Genomic DNA, 20,947 nt, shown 5'->3' on the forward strand with positions numbered 1-20,947 from the left:
GAACTAGACACTTACAAGTGTTTACAAGGATTTACGCACAATATTGATCTTAAAGATCTGATATATCGATGAGTATGTGCAAGAGTATCTTTTTAAATGGACACTTGAGTATTTTTCTTGGAAAACAGTAACATGCTTCTTGTAAGTTTTTTTTCTTTTTGTCTCTTTGATTGTTGTCTTTGTTGAAGTGGCCGATCATCTTTTTATAGTTGTTGGTTCCAACGTCCATAAATGACTTTATTTGCTCTTTAATGATTGTCACTGCAACACAAAATATTTGTATCAGATTTATGTGTTCTAAAAGGGATGTGCAATAAATGCTCATTTAATGCATAAGATGCATTAAATGCGACGTCACATCATATCAGAACGACTATTTAATATGCATTGTGCTGATTATTGCTTAATGAATATCGTAAGTCTACTGGTTCTAATATGTTCATATTCTACTGGTTTTGTTCTACTGATTCTGTTCTAGTCTACTGTTTTTAGACTGAGCGTATTTTCTAAAGTTCTGTGACTATCTCTACTGCTTTGTTTTGATCTACTGCTACTGGTGCAACATTCATCACCAAAACTAAAATCCTTATCAAATTCACCCTTTTTTGGTGATGCCAAAATCTAGTAAAGATGTAATAGAAAAATAAAAACGTTAGATAGAACATATAGAACAAATAACATAGTTATAGATAAAATCAAATTGTTTAATCTTGACAAGGAGCATTTATCAGAAATGTCATCTGAATATACACTGGTTCTGGTGAAGGATTTTCTCTCCGATTGTTCCTGATAACAACAGCAGACGTCCTGGTTTCTTTTTTGATCCTAGGATTCTTTCCCCCTTTTTGGCATCAGCATCCACAATAAATTGAAAGAGATCAGCGACTTGAGCAGAGAAATTGTCAACTTTGGTATCTAAATTCTGAATGGATTCTGCTTGAGTATCAACTCGAGATGTAACAGTTTGTACGAAATCGGTTTTCTTGTTGACAGCAGTGCGAATATCAATCTGAATGACGCTGATACTGCCATAAGATGCAGCAGAACTCGTCTTGAAGAATGAGAGCACAAAATAAAATTTGGTGACTTCTTCATGGATCCTCAGAATGCAATCGATCACTCTTTTGCGAAAGCAAGTGGCAGCGTCTCAGTCTTTAAGTTGATCATAGTGAATATCTTTAATCAAAGTCTGAAGGGTGGAACAGAGTCCCTTGATGTTTGCAAGCTCTTGAGATGCAGAGTCTCTTGTTTCAGAAGGAGGACTTCCCACACGTAGCATTCATTGATGGAGATCTTCATGAGTAGAATTTTGCTAGCTTATCAGAGTGAACAACTTGAGGACCAGAGGTAGACGAAATTTTAAAAAGCAGAACTAAAGCAGTTGTCGGATCAAAATTTGATTCCAATTCTGGTGCAACTGGAGGAGACTCAGGCAGAGGAGTAGTATCTCAAACTTCAGCAACAACATATGTTTCCACAATATCAGTAGGAGAAGATATCTCCAATATTGCAGTTGTTGCATCCCTTGCTTCTTGTTGATATGCCGCAGAGAACAACTCAAGATTTGGAAAAACAACTTCTAGTTCTATGGTAACTCCCAAAGGAAATTTTGGTGGAACTTGCGATAGATTAGCTGTCATAGATACTGCTTGAGCAGAAGATGTTGAAACTGGTTCTATAGGAGTTTCTACTAGAGAAGCAGAAGGTCCTTGATCTGTGAAAATGGAGTTCACAACATCTTAAACTGCTAAAAATTCTCCATTAAAAAAAAGGAAACAAATGAGGAAAAAAATTATTATTAAAAGGTTTTTATAAAATAGTGGTCCAAACCTTCCAAATTATTTTTAACTTTAAAATTATTTTTCTAAAATAGTTATATAAACACATTTTTAACTATATAAACATTTTTATCAAATAGTTATCAAACACATATCTATTCTTTAAAAAAAAAAATTTAAGACATTTTTAAAACATTTTTATAAAAAAAATTTACAAGTATACGTCTAAACGGAGCCCAAAAAATCGAATAAAACACAAAGAGTCTGAAAATTTGAAAAGAGCTGATATGTGGGGATTCACGATAAAAATCAGAAGTAATGCAAAGGAGCCACATCAAAAGGCCGCCCCATCATAAACTAAGGTGCTTTCTAGAGTAAGATCCACACTCGTTAACCCATTAGGCTAACAGTCTGCAAGAAGCAATTGTTTGGCCCAAGGCCAAAAGTATGGCTCAAGAAACTCACGAGGCCTGGACAAGGGAAGTGAAAATTAGAATGGCCAACGAAAACAACCCATGAGAAAATGTTGGACCTACGCGCAAAAACTAAAAAGCGTGGAAGAGTGAGCTAAAAAATGTGGAAGAGTGGGAGAAGCGATTGCAAGAAGTTGACAGCAAAGCACGAACGAAGGAAAGGAGGGATTCATTCAGCACTAATCACGAAAATATGCAGAAAAGCTCTAAAATTCATTACATTACCTCACAAACATTTTAGTTTTTATAGTGTCGTATTATCAAATTACCGTAGATACTTTCAATTTCATGTTTTAATTCTAGTTCCTTCAAGTCACCAGTTGTTTATTCTTCATATTTTGGCTTGTAAATTATGTCATATATTGTGTCGCTTTAATAGCAACTATGGTGTTTTGTCATTAATTTGATGGAGATCTTACAAGTTATTACCTTCATAATTGACATGTATATTTCTTTGACGCATGCATAACCGGCGAAACTGAGACTGATGGTAGATCCGAATCTCAAATCGCTCGGCTAGAAGTTAGATTTCTTATTTTTCATTAGCACAAACAGTTTTTGGCTTACCCGCAAGTTGCGCACATGACCATTTTGTATGCAAACACTTACAAACGTGATTATGGTAAAAAGTTAGTATTAAAATAATTTTATTTATCAAACATTATAAGTTTTCATTTTCAAATTTTTAGGAAGTTCTTTATAATCACTTTTTATAAAACAGAAACAGTGGTAAACACGGCTTCTTCGAACCTACCCCCATAGGCACTAACTAGTAAATTAAGATCTGGATGCATGATTTTTTGTTTGACGTGAACTTGAATAATTAGCCTGAAAATTCTTCTTATACATAACCTACTCATGTATTATGATTGTCTATTGTACACAACACAGGGGTTATTGGGGATAAAACTTGTGATTGTGGGAATGCATTCAATTAAACCCGTAACAATTAATTTCTACTGTGGTAAAGAATTTTATTTTCATGTTCTATTTTGATTGGCTTATGTTTTGCTAGAACTTATGTTCTTTTTTTTTTTATCATGCTTACTTTATGGAGTTTTTTAAATATTTATTTTAACGTAGGGGAAAACATGTTTTTGTTGGAGAAAATACCGATTTTTACGCAGAATTGGAAAGAGGCTAGAGCGCAAATTCTTGGATTTAACTGACCTTCCTACAAGGGATATCGCAATAGAGAAGAGACGTTGAGAGTATTTGATAAATTTATGGAGAAAGAGCTCGTTGATGCAACATGTAACTCTGCCGAGAAGAAATGTACAAGCTCAAACTTTACGGCAAGCTCGAGTAGAAAACAAAAACTGAGAAAAAATTGATCAATTATTTAGATGTTCAAGTAAATTTAGCACGCGAACATCACAAAAATGCATTAAAAATTACAGAGTTATCCGAAGAGCTCAAAGTAATATAGAATCATGCATGATAATGATGAGTAGATGTCTGTTTAGTTTTTTGTTTTTGTTTTTGTTTTTTTTAAATCATGAGTAGATACTTGTTTGAATGTACAACTTGAATGCTTATATTAATTATTATTGTTTAATGCATTATTGAGATACTTGAGTCTCGTTTTCCAAATTGGTGCATATAAGTATTTTATGAGGTCTCACCTATCGTGCGATTTATCAATTTTTCTTGTAATCAAGCATTTCTTGAAGTTTGGAAGGTTTTGATAAAGTTCTTATAGTTGAAAGTGGGGTGATGAAACTGCCACTCAAAAATTTTTAATCAAACTGCATCATGTTTTCTGAATTAAATGTGATTTGATAGAGGTTGAAGAATCGTAGGATAATATATTTATATCAGTGACGATTAATTAAAAAGTTATGGACTGAATTCCTTTTTTTAAAAGCTACTATCACTACCATAAAAGATGAAAAATACACGAGAGAATTGAAGACGAGTTTATAACCAGTCAATCACAACCAGATAAAGAACGACCTGAGAAATGATATATATTTGATAACTTTGTTTTGGTATATATTGACCAAACAACAATAAATTGCAAGAGAATATAATGGTAATCATGTTATATAATGGTTAAAGATCAACATAAACCCAATACTCCAACATCGCTGATGGAGATCGTTCAAAAAATATCGGCTAAATTATTTTCCAGATCAATCTTCCATTCTTCCTTCAATTATCATGATTATGTCCCTTACAATATAAAAAATATAATGATAAATCAATTGGTAAACAAGTTTAGTTTTGTTTGACAAAATTTCTTACCTGGATGACTGAGGACCTCCAAATTGATACGAGAATGAATTCATCCGACCATTTAAATAGAGTCTTGCATTGTCTTCTGGCATTTAAAATAAAAATATATAAATATAAGATAAAATACACTTTTTTCATAGTGAAAATTTGAAAATATTCAATTGCCATTTGATTTAAATACTGAGAAAAATGTTGATTGAACCCAAATGGATATGGAAATTGAGTAAATGTAAACAGATGTTGCGATAGTGTGAAATTTGAACTGTTGTGAATGTATATAGTTCATTTTCCGTGTGTTGGAAGCATCTTATGAACTTTATCCCTTTCTTTTGGCTCCTTTTGCACCTAGAAATTCCAAAATAGTTGCAAACATAGAGGTAGATTAATTGTATAACGATTATATGAATAAAATTTTAAATAAATTTAAACTTGATTTTTCAGTTTTTCTCTTTCCCTTTTCTTTTCCTTTGTTTGGTAACCTAGAGCCGTGTAATATTTGCATTTGTAACTCTTTTTGCTTTAGCTATAAGTGGGTTTCGTATGCTCACTTTCTCTATGTGACCATCACTTGTAATATTATCACACTTTGTCTCATCATTCACATTGAAATTCTGGACAAGGTTGGAGATTTCATATTATTTAGTGTCGACCAATATATATAATATATTTCTCGCATCCTCGTTAGGTTTTCTTAATTGAGTTAAATCGTATATCGTTCTCATTATTTGGTTGACAAACACCATCTCAGATACATGACCACCACCACCATTGACACTTTATTGAAAATCAGAGTTAACTCTATTTCTTACATTTTTCATCCATATCTTCAAAATATAATAGTTGGGTAAAACGGTGAGATCCATACTATTAAACACCAAAACATGCTTGCACAAAATTCTCATAGTCTCAAACTTATGAAAACTGCACTTTATTTCATAATGTTTCTTATTGAGCATCACATGTCTAATCCTTGAATTTTCATCGTGAGATTTTTATTTGATCTCAATCAAATTCCAATAATTACCAAAACAAGATGGTTTTTCAAAAGTTTTGCAATTCAAAGAATTAATCAATTCAACCTCAAATAAATGGTATATGGAAATCGTATAAACATTAGCAGCATGAATCAACAATGGATGAATAAAATGAACTAAAAGCATAATCATAGCTTCTAGAGTAGTAGATCATGTTTCCTTATGTTTGTACATTTCATTCAACTATTTACGACCATCCAAATTATATGTATCGGTCACATATTTTCATGTGGTCTCAAATTCATCTTCAGTTTTCCAATAACTCATGCATTTATACCCCAATCTCTTAAAACACTAGTAGAAAAATTACAATATACTTCGCCAGTTTTTACTTCGGCAATCAATATTGCCGAGTAATACATATCTATTTACTGCGATAATAAAATTAATGAAGTAATATGAAGTTTAGACTTCATCAATCAAAAAACACGGGCTTCACTTTAATTTTTAAGTCACATTTTACTTCGGTTCACGTATTTAATGAAGTAAAAAAGGACAAAATTAAGTATTTAATTTCTAATTGGTGAAGTAATAAATCGATTTCACTCTCGCTCAATCGAGAACCCCATTCTCTTTGTATCTTCATTCTCTCCTTAGGGCTTTCTCTGATCTCCATTCTCGATCTTCACTTCTTCTTGCTGCCATCAATTCCACTTTGAGATCTGTTCACTTCCACTTTGAGATTTGTGGAACCAATCTTCGAGAACACATTTGTTAGGAAGTTTTCTGTAAGCCCTGATTCCATCTCCTCTTCGTCAACCCCACGGCGTTGGAATCTCTGTCAAGAATCTCAAAATTCATCGAGTAATTTTCCGATTTAAAGGTCTTCAATTTATTTCCTCTCGTTTATCCCTACAATATCGGTTTCAAAAATCATTGGCGGAGTCGATCTGCGACTTCGAGGTTACTTTTCCTTAGTTAGGTTATACTTGTTCACATAGAAACGGTGTTGTTTGTTTTTTTGTTTGAATTTTGGTCTAGTATTTCTATTCGGGTGTTTTGTGATGAGTTCGAGAGCGAGATATCCGCCACCGGGAATGGGCGGTGGCAGAGGAGGTGGAATGAATTATAATGCTGGAGTAAACCCGAGATTTCAACCCTGAAACCCGAATCAACAATACGCACAGAGGAATCGGTTCCTATTAATCTTATTTATTTGATTTGTTAGTGTTATTGTGTGATGTTTTCTGCAATATTTGTAGTTATTTTATTGTTGTTCCTTTATGTTGGAAAGTATGCACTGTTGGTTTTAGCTGCTACTGTTCTATATTAATGTGGAAATCAGAGGATTACTTTACTTTTGTTGATGATGTTGTCAGACATTTACTTCATCCTCTTCTGTTTTAAACAGAAATTCTCGGCAATTTTTCTTTTGAGGCTTGCGTTTCAGAGCCTGGGAGTGGTGTACAGAGACTTGGGTACACTTGACTGTTTGAGGAGATGGTATTTCTTTGTGATGGTGGTGGTGTTGTGTTTCCCTCATTTTTCACGCTTCTTTCCTCTAAGGTGTGCTTTGATTTTGTTAAAGCTTGATCCTTAGCAAATGGAAGTTTAACCTATTGAATTTGGCAGTTTCTGTAGAAATTTGGAACCACGGGTTTAGGTGTAGCTACAATTACTATCCAGTTATATTATTATTATCTCCTCGTGCCATTGGGATTCTTCCTGTAGTGACCACATATATATAATCGTGTGAATCTTGCTTTTATATTCAAACTGTTTCTGTAACCTATCATCCAAATGATAATTGTGTTTGTTCTTCCTATACCTTTGTTGTATTTGATTTAATTTTGCTTCTTAAGATGGTATTGTCGTTTTTTCTGCCTTTATCAAGTTGTTAATTGGTTATGCTCTAAGAAGTTGTGAAAATAGAAGAATAATGGAATGGAGAAGTAGGTGACTGATCTAAATCTGACTACACCCACTGGTTGCTAGTAGAAGTTCTTGGTTGACATTGATCATTTCCATTCTTCAAAGGATAACAATGAAGCAAAAAATGAATGCTGATGGTACTTGTACTAGCGGATTCAGATGTGTGCGGTGTGGGTACCCCATTGAATCGCTTTACATTAAGTACTCCCCAGGAAATATTCGGCTCATGAAATGTGTAACAAAAGTTTCCCATTTTTTCTCTTATTTAATGTTTTAACTTCTTCAGTTTGAGCATTTGCTGATTCTTTTCTTTGCGATTACTTTAATTGTTAGGAATTCTGCAAAGCTGCTGCTGATGAGTACATCGAGTGTGAATTCATGGTAAATTAAGTAAAGAAACTGGAATTAACAGCTCAAATATTAAGTTTCAAAATATATTTTTGGTAATTTTCTCTCTTATTTATAACCTAGATCCTCATAATCGATTTGATTCTGCACAAGCCAAAAGCTTATAGACATCTGTTTTACAATAGATTTTCTAAAGAGACTATGAATTTCAATGTTCGTTTCTTTTCTTTGACCTAGTTGTTTGCTTGAAGGACCTTTTAGGCAGATTTCATATTCGAGTAGTTTTGACTAGTGTTGTGTACTAATGTAAGAGCCATTTTAAATTTCCAACTTTTGCAGGGCTTGTTATGGAAATCAATTTTGGCATTCCTTATTCTGGACATCTGTATCCATTGTTTAAATGTTATAAATTATTGTTCGCCTATAATCTATAGATTAAAATAATGTATGACATGCCTTAGCTGTACTAGAATTATTGCTGAAATATTTTTTTATTTCAGCAATACCTTTTTTTTTCTAAACTTATTGCTGAAATATTTTTTTATTTCATTGTAGGGTAATATAAAACAAAGTGGTTCGGTTGAATGCGGATTTTGTGTGATGAAGTATATGAAAGATATAGTTGAATGTGAAAATCTACATTTGGATAAAATGGTGAGTTTCCTTTTCATTTTATGATTTGGTTTACGTGAAAATCTGTTTCCATCCTTTTTTGCTACTTAGTTGCTCATAAATGAATCTGAAGTTGGCATCTGTTTTGAAGTTGGCATTTTTGGCATTCTTCTTTCCAAACTTTCTGTCTTAGCACTGTTAGTGGTGAAAGGGTTTTATAATTATTTTTTAAACAACTCTTTTTCAGAGATATTGACATATTGTACTTGCTCGCTGGTTTATATCATATTTTCTCGTACGAAAAAGGCCATTATTCCATGCTGATAAATGTTGGAATCAAAATTGTCTGAGATTACTTGCGACTGCTCTATGATGTATGGATTATTGTTTCTAGTTTGGATTGGGTCAATGGTATTTTGTGCGACTGTTCTATGTTCTGGGCATTTGATTATGCACTTATTGGCTATTTCTCTATCTCTCACCACCTGTCCATTCGTTCTCGCATTCTCTGCCTCCCTACTTCTGCAAATTTAGCACTCATTTCCAAACCAAAAACGTAATATGAAAAAGGAATAAGATTGCAAGAATTTCAATAATTGGTGCTGCAAATGGTCGAGGCAAGGCTTGTGATGCTATAGACCCACAAATACTTTTATTTAATTTTTCTTTAGATCTATTATATTGAAGCTTCAAGCTTTTCATTAGCTAGCTGTTGGAATTATTTGTGAAATGACAAATATATATGTATCCTTGATAGAGTACTGTGTTTTCAATTTAGTAATGTTTTAATTTAATCATCTGTTGCAATGACAACCTGTTATCAGTACCTGCATATGTCGTTACCCTTATTTGTGAACTGGCAAATATGAATCCTTGATCTTAAATTTTATTCTAATGTATTTTATTTTTTTTTACATTTCAGTATTCAGGATCCATCAGGAACCAATATTACGACCAAGCTCAATTTGACGAAATTAGAAGTGAATGGAGCGAATTCGTCTACTCCTATGTAGGTTCATAAATTGGTCATATGCACGTTGGGATGCATAATACTTTTATTGATGGATATACTTTTGGATGGATAATTTATCAATCTTTTGTAGAAATACTCGTGGATGCATAATTTTTTTATTGATGGATGTACTTTTGGATGGATAATTTATCAATCTAATTAGTGTATTTTACGTTTCAGATATATATATATATATATTAATGGTGTTATTGTATCTAATTAAAATTGTTTAATGTTGATTTAGTGATACATATATTTTTACTTCATCAATCAATGTAAAAGCCGAAGCCATATGTACTTTATTACTTCGTCAATTAATGAAACTGCTGCAGTAAGGGCATGTTTTTACTTCGCCAAGTTACATAACATTTGAAGTTAAATAGAGCATTTACTTCATCACTCAATGTAAATACCGAAGTCATATATGTTCTATTACTTCGTCGTTTAATGAATCAACATAAGTCATATATGTTCTATTACTTCGTCACTTAAGAAAACTACCGAAGTAAAATACGCGCATTTAATTTGTCAGTCAACGTAAATGGCGAAGTTATAGATGTTATATTACTTCGTCACATAATGTAAATGCTGAAGTAAAAGGCATGCTTTTACTTCAGAACCGGTCCAATATTAAGCGAAGTAAAATGGTACCCTATTACTTCGGTAATTTCATGCCTAATACTTCGGTTATTAAGCGAAGTAAAATGGTACCTATTACTTCACGTGCATCTAATTCGGTACTTATCTATCTACGACTTCAGTTAATATGCGAAGTAAAAGGCATAAATTCTACTAGTGAAAGCATAATCACCACTTAAACTCCCAAAGTTTGAAAGAGCATTTTGATTTATGTCATTAACATAAACGATGATGTGAATGTGGAAAAACGGTTTCAATGACATTCATCATGACTTGGCATTGGTTTGAAAAGATAGTTTGAGGTAGATTTTCATTCATAGAATCAAGAAACGTTGTAAACAACCATTCAAAAGAGCTTTCGGTTTCATCTGACATAATGTCCAAGCCAAACATCATATTCTGCATATGGTGATTTATACCAACAAAAAGAGCACATATCAAGTTATACTTATTTGTTTTATAGGTTGTATCAATCGATAGGACGTCACCAAAATATTCATAATCAATTGCACATCTATAGTATCTGAAGAAAAAGTTCATCACCCTATCATCATCATCCAATTGCACATTCCAATAAAAGTAATTCTCCTTTTTCGCCATATATATATATATAATACTGAATAAGAGTAGTGACATCTCCATTTTCAACTTTGGTATATTTTTTAAACTGACTCATATGACCATATGCATCCTTTTGAGTAAAGCCTAAATTTTCCAACTCACTTTCTTCATTTTCCATGAAAGAAACAACACTACAAACAAATATTCCAGCATTTACCATAGCTTCTAGAGTCGAATTTTTTGCATGTGATATATTGTGTGCCGATCTTAACAAGTGTGTTTGATCAGGTGCAAACATACTATGGTTATGCTCCTCCACAAATTTACTCACCCGTCATTCACCCTTTTTTTTCCTTGTAATATTCAATTTAGCTTTAAATTTAGTTCTAGTGATTGAATTATGATAAACTGGAATTCTTTGACTAGAACATTTTTCATATTTTGAACATTCGCATGAACAATTAAATTCTTTTGATTGAAGTTCATTATTATGATAAATACATCGTTGATCATCTTTCCCACTCTAAATACCTTAGCATGTGCATATTGACAATACAATAAATAAGCATCTTCGAGACTATTAACGATCTTCCCCACTTCTAGTTTAATTTTCAAAATATCAGCAATAGAGTTCTGAGTTTGTACCTCAACATTTTCTGAAAAAGATAAATCAGAGACTCCAGATTGCGTTTTTTAAATTTGATCAATTTCGGCTTCTTGATTGTTGTGTCCTTCCAACTCTTTGAGTGACAATGAATTTGTCATCTTTCATTTAATTTCAAGCAAGAAACCAAATGAATTTAATTTTAAAAAATAAATTAAATGAATTTAAAATTTTTATCTAAGATAAGAAAAACCATTAAACCAATTGGATCTAAGTGAAATACAGACAACATTTTGAAGTCAAAGACAATTCGGAGACATTGTATTCTCAAGATGGAACTATAGTCTTTCTTTCCTTTTTTGTCAAGTCATGGTGTTGTCATTGAAGGAGCTAATTTTGTAACTAAGAAGAGTTCTTGTAAATTTTTGATAATCAAACTGATACTTTGACATGATCATGTACTTTAGTAGATAAAAGAATTCAAGGGTGGCTCAAAAACTATGAGAACAGTATAAATCTCATGGGATCTTCTAAACAATATCTTTTTCTTCCTTTCTCAATTGCAGCTTCAAATAACGTACTCTTAGTGAAAATATGAAATCATTCTTTTAGTATGGCACCAACACTAAAAGCATCCAATATATAGAACATCAACTATTTTTTTTCACGTAGCTTTTGTGACATTAAACACCCAAAGTTGAACTTTTTATAATCCACATAAACATATACACCCAAGAATTTTATAATCCGCCAAGAAATTGATCCATCGATCCACCACATAAACATAAATTATATATTTTCTTAATTTTCCATAAAGAATAATTCTTCCATAAACAACACAAAAATTTTCAATGACTTTCCTTCTTCGAAAAGCTGTGTCGAAGTATAACAATAGTGGAGTATAAAGTGACGGCGTGGTGGCAATGGAGAGGTGTCCTTCGTCTACTAGCGGCGGAGTTCTTCTAACAGCTTTCGAGGGAAGGTAGTATCGACTTAGTCGGTAAACACCTCATGAAAATATATCACTTTGAAGATACGGTTATTATTAAAGAATTAGCATGATTAATTACAACCATACATATTTCAAAATTCAAATAAAACCTTCTTCTATTTTTGTAGCTGGAGAAGGGCATTTCTCGAACTTTGATCTCATCCTAAACTTGTAACTTTGATATCATATAAATTATGTATGGTTTTATCGTAAAATTTCAAGGAAATATTTTCAGCAAAGAAATAATGTAATTTGTAGGTGTTTTTAAATTACAAATTCACGACATCCGGATCAAAGCTTCTTATTTTGTCAAAATCTTAACTCACGAAGAGTAACAATCATCTACCATTCAACATTGTATGAAACAATAACATCAGATCTTATTTGCTAAAACTCTATGCTTATTCATACTAGAAATCAAGGTGACACCAGACAAACATGGCATAGGCATCTCATGTTGTTAGGATTGGTGGGAGGTAGTCGGATTTTGTTCCGAGAATTCGAGCTTTTGTGTCCGGAAAAAACTCAGTTCCGGGAAGCTCGGTCACCTCTCCATTGCAGGCAATTCCTATGGGGTACCGGAGCAAGTGGCCAGGCAAATCTCTCTGGAGATCGTCGCATGAATAAAGATCCCAATACTTCTCGGCGATTTCATTAACTTTTCTGGCACATTCATAAGTTTCTGGACGTAGGAAGGAGTTGTCGAGCATGCCTAGATGCTCGTACCACAAAGACATTCGAAAACCGTGGATCTGGCCTCTTGCTGGTTGCTTTGTAGACAAATGGTATGGTTGGTAGGCCCCCATGGCTATCTCTGAATCCCTCGCACCGTCCATGGATCGTTGGTTGATGTTGGCTGACCCGATGATTATGTATTCATCATCCACTGCAAGGTGAAATAGATTGTCTAGCTCACTCAACAGTTTCAAGAAAAAAATGCTACAGACTCATCGAAAGGATACATTTATAATTACCTATCATCATTTTGGTATGGACATAGATCATGAAACGCCGCGCTTCCTGAGCTTTAAGGTAATCTGAATCAGGTTCTGGTTTCTCAGGAGGCTCATATTCTCCCTTCTTCTTCACCTCTCTATTTCCAAGGCAGAAAAAGGTCAAGTAATCTCTCGGATCATCCTCGATGCCCTTAGCGCGAAAGGCTTGGACCACATCTTTGTACATCATCTCCATGGTTCTCTTCTGCCAGTCCAAGATAGCTTGAACTGATGCACTCTCTGGTATACCTTCAGGCCACATAGGGACCACAACATATACAGTGAACCTTTCCCCGGCCTCGATTTTGCTGACGATCTTTAAAGAAATTTCCTTCGGAATGAGATGTAGAGCTCCAATGTCCTCAACCTTGATGTCATTGCTTTCCCATCCAAAGCTACTTCCAAGAAAATATTGGTTTTCAATGTAAATGAAATTTTTAGCTCGTCGGATGGCATGAATGTATGCGTCTTGTATGCTTCGGTCGATTATATTATCTTTCCCACTGACAAGACCTACTCTTGCTGCTTCTTCAGGTGCATCAGGGAATCCGAAGGCAGCCCCACCGTCGATAGATCTAAACAACTGAACATTCCACGTCTCGTGGTCATCAGGATACATCACCGGAGATGGAGGAAGGAAAACATCATCAAGTTCTCTAAGATTAAGTAATAAATCTTTCCCCCCTTGCTTCCTCCATCTTTGCTCAAAATTAAACAGGACATCCCAAGCAATCGGCCCTTCCAAACGAGAATGAATATCATGCCAAGGTTCTCTCGGTCCACCTTTGGTGATATCAGCTCCCGTGTAATTAGGTTGATGAAAATCATCATGATGAGCGGTGTCCAATGTCCTGAAAAGGGAATGAAATGGTGTATCATATCTCCCATCACAAAGATCAAGACCCCCTACGAAGCTCACAATTCTCTTCTTGTTTGATCTTCCGCATGGGAAATCACTGTCCACCACCACAATCTTCTGATGATGAGTGAACATGGTCGAAATCTGCAAATCTTGAACAAAGCTTCCGCCATCATCCGGATTACGCGGGCACAACACACAATGCACGTCGGTCCCTTGGAAGAATTGCTCTGTCTCTTCGTCGTGAGTAGCCATCAATCCATCCTTCTTCAGTAGGCCTACTGAGGTTCTGTCATCCCAAACGAGCATGAGAACCTTCACCCCTTCACTTGCTTTCTTCTTAAGAAGCTCTCCGAGTGTAATGTTCCCCCCCGGCTTCTCTCTCCTAGAGTCCCTAATCAATGCAATTTCAGTGTACACTGACCAACCAGTGATGTATATCAAGTGCTTTGCATTAGTGATTGCATCAAAAACATCTTCCCAACATCTGTGAGGCTCATAATAAGCTCCTCCAGATAATGGGATCTTGGGAACAAATTTGTCCGGTATATGAGCATCCTGGTACAACGAAACACGACAACCTATTCTCTGAGTATAGAATGTATATGGAACCCCAGGATAATGACTACTCTTCACACCACGAGCCCAGTTACGATCTCGAGTTACATCAAAAAACTGTAGCCTCACATGGATCTTGGAACCTTGAGATATAGGATTCTTTTCTTCATCCATGATATCGACCCACCGGTCCACTTCTTCCCCTTCCAGAACTTCACGAACAGGCACGTAAGCTCTTCCGATCAGGGTTGCACCAATTGGATTGGCGTCTTTGATAGTGAATATTACATTTGAAGCCATGTGTGCACAATATATGTGAAATGACTCATCCCACTTAGGATTGTTCGGTTCATTTTCTATGATTCTTGTTCTCCCAACTCTTGCCTTCTCCAAGTCTACCGTTGCATACATCTTGGGAGTTCCTTTTCCGACACCCACCGTCTCTTCGATGTTCTCAACAAGCTACAAGAGCAATTCAACATGTCACCAAAAATTCACTAGCCAAAATAAACATTACAAATGAGTTTGTATTAAAATTTATGTCACTCATCTAGCCGCATCGAATTCACAGCACTCATATCAACCTAACATATTTCATGCTTCTTGTGAATTACAAACAAAGATATATAAGAAATCAAGACTTGGATCCTAGTTGCCCATAGCCACACAATCTTTTATGTTTGTTTTTTTTTTTAGCACTAAATCCATCGAAGCAACAGCAAATACTAAAAGCATCTTGGATGGCAGAAAATTAAAGGGTGAATTGGTGTTCAGTCCCTAAATCCAAAAGCAAATTAAGAATCAGTCCCTTGTCAGAAAAAATTTGTTTGCACTCCCTGGGCCCACATTATTTTTTTCGGATAAAATTAAGTACAAAACATTGAAAATATGGTACAAATACAAGATATTTGAGCACTAATTGTTCAAAATCGAGTACAAAAAATATAATTTTGAGTATAAAATCTAAACATCTTTATTAATGTGAACTTGCAACATGTGTTTGAGTACTCAAAAATCATATATTTGTATCAGATCTAACACATTGGATACTCAAAAATCACATATGCGTACCATATTTTCAATGTTTTGTACCGATTTTCATCCAAATAAGATAAATGTGTTATTAATATCAATATTTTTTAGTACTCGAAAATCATATATTTATACTAGATCTAACACATTTGATACTCAAATATCATATATTTGTACCATATTTTTCATGTTTTGTACCAAATTTCATCCGAAACAAAACATGTGGGCCCAGAAAGTTTAAACAAATTTTTTTTCTGACAGGGACTGATTGCCAATTTAAGTTTAAATCTGGGTACTGAATTATAAATTACCGAAAATTAAATTAAAGAAACATCAAGCACAAAGAGAAGAAAGAAAAAGTCAATCATCACAAGCAGTACACAAGTCGCGGATTAATTTCCACAAGTTGAGGATACTAACATGGTAAATCTCATTTCACTACATTCAGATGCATAAAAACCACATCACTAGAAGTAATCAAATAAAGCTTCAAATGAAAAAAATAAATAGAGCTTGACGAGAAACATGCACCTTGCTGAAAAAATTTCCACCACCACCACTTTGCAGTTTATCGACTTGAAAGACCGTGGCATGAAGAGTTCCATGAAGCAAAATCTGAGCCATAGTTTTCACCTACAAATGCGATGAACAAATATCAAAATTTGAACATTCAAATGACCATATTACAACATTGGTAGTTAGCCATTTTTATAAAAACTAGAATTTGTGGACATGAAAAAATACGGATAAAAAAACCACTTTATGTGTTGTGAAGAGAGCTGAGAATCTTACGGAATGGTTAGTAGTTTGAAAAGGGTTTGGTCAAGACACAAAATAGAATTTGATCCGATCTTCCTCTGAATTGAAGAGCTAGAAAAGCAAGGGAACTGTTGAGAAAGAACCGCTCCATATATAGTGAGTTAGTAATGGATGTTGACCATCTTGTAGGAAAAAATATTTATTTTATTTTATTTATATATATTTATATTATTTATCATTTATAAATAAATATATATATATATATATAATTTTGTTATTTTGATAGACTCTTTTTTAGAGTCACAAGATATTGTTCATGTGAAACACTAATTATCAAGATACACATATCTATAATTTTTAAGATAGTTTATCGAGATAAGAATATCCATAATTTGCTTAGCCATCAACAACCAACATTCAATCCAAATATTCAATTTGGAAAATTAGGGATGGAACATCTTTGAGATAGCATAATAACTCTTCTCGGCACATATAAATGGGTCTCAAAACTTACGAAAATCACACCATAAATTCTCTAAAAATTTCAAGAAACAAGTTCGAGCAAACATCTATCTATACAGATTCTATGCGAGAAAACAACTGCTTCTGTTTTTCATCGAGAAATGGCTTCAAATTAACACCAAACTCAATCTCAACAGTTCACAGTTTATTTTACTTTATTATGAACTTGCTAGCCAAATTTTAGTTCAGTTCGACGATTCAATATGTTGCAGTCTCTTTTGCAGATTTACTGATTTGCAGACGTAATCTGAAAATTCAATCTACCCTATTTATTTTATGTATTATTTTGACAAATTTTTGTGTATCAAACTAGTGCAAGACACAGCCTATTTTGTTCTCTACATGGGCTCATACTATATGAGCCAAATTCTTTGGTCTCTAGCCATCTCCACACGAGACATCCACCCAACAACTAGAACGTTTTCGCCCCCTTGCAAATTAGAAATTAACAGAAAATTTTGATAAGGTTCCTTCGGAATACGGTAAATGATCTTATTATTTTCAAAATAATTATGTCTTAAATAGAGTAACTAATATACCTTCTTTCTGAATATACGTACGTTTTTGGAGTTAATATGCATTTTGGTTCTTTTTGTTTGCCTCTTTTGAGATCGGTCTAATATGGTTCGTGTGCTCGAATTTTAATAAGAAGAATAGATTCCACACTTGCAGCAGTAAACCTATTTTGGTCAGCATGTTCACATATGAATCCCGTCAACTGTTTCTTGAGAGGTTCAATTAATATTCCAGAGTTACATGTTTACACAATACTACAGGTTGTAATATAATGTGAAATTCTCTATCCAGTACATGATTTATACTTATGATACAAGCTTCATCGAACACATACAACCACCATTTTTAAATAAAAAAAAAAATGGTTGAAAACATAAATAAACCCAAATAATTTCCAACCGATTCTCAAGTTTTAGCCATACAAGCTCTACAGTTTTTTTCTAAAATATTTAACTTGAAGTTTTGTGTCCCATTTCACAAAAGAACCCCACAACTCTACATTGTCAATCACTCCTAATCACATATTTTATTAGCATATAACACTAGCTCATTTACGAGAAACATTTACAATTGTAAGAAGTAATCCAAGAAACACAATATTAAAGCTTGTATTCAGGCTCCTTCAAAAAAAAAAAGGTTGTATTCAGGCTATATTAAAGAAAAAAAGATAACATTCATACATTTAATAATAGTCTTATATGTATCCGAATGGATTCCAACATCATTTGAAATCCAAGTTCACCAGAAAAATTCTAGTCTCATGATCATACATTCACAACTACAAATATCTTGACAAACAAAAACATGTTCCAAAATTCCACTTCCAAAAATACATCTCTAAATGGAATCCAAGCTAAACACCATCTCCATAACTCGTCCATACATGTAGGATAAATCCACTATTTATTTTTTGATGCTATATATGATGATGTAATTAACATTTTTTTCTTGATAATATTGTCTACTGATCAAGATCCAATTGAACCTGATGTTGTTTTTTTTCCTTTTGTCATCCAACAAAAATCTTACGTGTGGTATTGTTACAAACTTTTTTCCACCTTTCACAATGAAATGTTTCTTCACCACTTTATTCACCTAAGACATTAAATCTACAAAAAAATAAAAATAAAAATGAACTGTAGCCAATACGACAAACAATTAATATAAATCACAAAACAAATCAAGGTAGACTATCATAAATAACATTAAGAAACAATATAGTTTAAGAACTAAAACAACACTTAACATCCTTATCCATGTGTTTTTTTCATTTGAGCAGTGTGATTGTCAACAATAGAACAAGAAAACTGGAGCCACAAAAAATGCCCAAAAAAATTGACACAGAAAAGTCTAATGAAAAAACTTACATTGGTTGATAACATGTTATTGAACCACTAGGCATATTTATTAGACTTGCATTCCATGAATCATGTATATTGAAAACCAAAAAAAATATAAATATTATTAAGGCGGAGTAATAGAAATCTAAAACAAAGAATAACAATAACCTATCATTTTTTCGTTTTTTCAATGAGACTTCATCATGTGCTTTGCTGCCTTATCAGAAATAAATCTTTCATCTTCATCTCACATTGTGTTGTAGCCTTTTGTAGCTTCACCGCTCACCATTTCATTGTATTCCTATGAAGCGAACTACATCTCACCTATATCTATTTTATTTTATTATTCCAATGTTTTTTCCATCTTACTTTGCTCTATTTCATTACATGCTTGTGGGTTTGTTTGTTTTTTGTCCTCAACAACATTGTTTTGTGACGTTTTAGGCCTACTGCAACTTCTTTGGTTATGATCAATGTTGGAACACCAAGTTTTTGGTGTTAATCTATTTATACGGTAAAAATGGAAAATATACGAAAAAACAACTGTCCGTAAGCTTAATTGAATATACACAACTATACTAGACGACTGAAATACTCAGGAGATCAAGACTGGATATAGTCGAGTATTTGAAGACTGGAAACCACGACTGAACTTAGCATCTTAACTTAACCTTAACTGAAAGTTATTCTCTTCTAGTCAATAGAGCTGTCAAAGTGGCTTGGGCCCGCTAGTTTGGCCCGTCCCGCTCCATTATATAGGCAGGTTGGGTTGACGAATTTCCAACCCACCTAAATGGTGAGCCGTCCCGCCCTGCCCCTCCAAGTGGTGGGTTGCGGGTAACCCACCCAACCCACCAAATATAACTAAAAATTGGCGGGTCATCCTGCCCCGCACCGCCAAATAGACGGGTTGGATTGATAATTTCCCAACCCATCTAAATGATGGGCCGATTCGCCCCGCAGACTGACGGGTTTTGGTGGGTTGCGGGTTGGCCCATCTACCGGCCTGTTTTGACAGCTCTACTAGTCAAGGATGCACAAAAAAGACTGCCAGTTCAGTTTATAAACATTCCCAGCATATTCGTATTACTTCAGAGTTGATAGTTAGCTACTTTTGGATAGAGTTCTCCATACATTGTGGACGTTGCAACTGTATCATTGCACATAGTTGTACTATTTGTCATAAATCGTATACATGGACTAAAAAACAAGGCAACAAATATTTTTGTGAGGAACAGATCTTTTTCAAATCATTTATGACAGTTGCAACCGCTGTCTATAAGTAGGTTTGAAGATTAGTTGCAGAACACTCTTACACTCTAACATATTTGTACTATAAAGCATTTATTCATGCATTCAAGCTTACAAATTTTCATACAACAACTTATTAAATTCAAGTAGCACACTCTCAAAAGTTTTATATCTGATTAGTAAAGGATCAATTTGTGCTAAGTTTTCAAGTGTATATCTTTGTACTTATTAATCAGTCGAGGACTATACTGTAACTAGTTAAGTACTAGGAGTTTCAGTCGAGGCAGTGTATAAGTCCTGACTGAACTGAGGTTTTACAAAGTGTTGTAATTCTCAAATCTTCTAGTGTAAACCTTCTTGTGTAAACCTTACTGTTATATCTTTGAACAACCAGAAACAATCTATTGCATTCTTTATTTCCAATTGAGCATTCTTTATAGAGTTCTTATATGTCATTCAAAATTTTTCCGCACAAATATTTTTGGTTGATTGACATTGACAGCCAAAAAAGAACGAATGGTTAAGTTGAAAACTCAACTGAACTGGTTTTTTGAAGAAAAAAGGTTTGAAGTGTGTATTCAACCCCCTTATACACATTTACCGATCTAACAGTCTATCTTGCCAAACCTCGTACATTTGTTATTTTTTTCACCCCTTTCAGTTTTGTTTGGTTTGAAGCTGGTAATTCATCAAGTTCTCTTCTTCTCAACTTGGCCAACCTAGCAACTTTTTCTGGATAAACTGGTTGTAAAGAGGGGTTAAGTCGCATATAAACCATAACTCTGGTACATTGATGCGCTTGATTGATCGTGGACTCCAGGTCTGGACCTATAGTGTAGTGAGAGAGGCAATTACCTCAAGCCATCAAATTTTGGGGGCACAAATTTTTTTTAAAAAATCAACTAATATTCTATATATGGTTTTGAGCCCATCCCATCAGTTTCTTAATAGAT

General features: G+C 33.9%; 1 protein-coding gene across 1 annotated transcript; it reads right to left on the bottom strand.

The window, feature by feature from the left end:
* Window positions 1-12,510: 12,510 nt before the first annotated feature.
* On the bottom strand, window positions 12,511-14,985 carry LOC140883326 (phospholipase D alpha 1-like). The gene is made up of 2 exons (XM_073289749.1): window positions 13,137-14,985; window positions 12,511-13,048 (listed from the first exon to the last, which is right to left on the bottom strand). Exons 1-2 carry the CDS (start codon window positions 14,983-14,985, stop codon window positions 12,615-12,617), a joined length of 2,283 nt encoding a protein of 760 aa, XP_073145850.1. The 3' UTR covers window positions 12,511-12,614.
* Between the last annotated feature and the right edge of the window lie 5,962 nt (window positions 14,986-20,947).

The sequence above is a fragment of the Henckelia pumila genome, chromosome 2, assembly GCF_033568475.1.
Source record: "Henckelia pumila isolate YLH828 chromosome 2, ASM3356847v2, whole genome shotgun sequence".
NCBI classification, from domain to species: Eukaryota; Viridiplantae; Streptophyta; class Magnoliopsida; order Lamiales; family Gesneriaceae; genus Henckelia; species Henckelia pumila.

Bases quoted from the DNA above. Each gene is read 5' to 3' on its own strand.
- LOC140883326 (XM_073289749.1), bottom strand. From the start codon at position 14,985: ATGTATGCAACGGTAGACTTGGAGAAGGCAAGAGTTGGGAGAACAAGA. The intron at 13,049-13,136 runs GTAATTATAAAT...TTCACCTTGCAG, and splicing joins CCATACCAAAATGATGATAG to TGGATGATGAATACATAATC.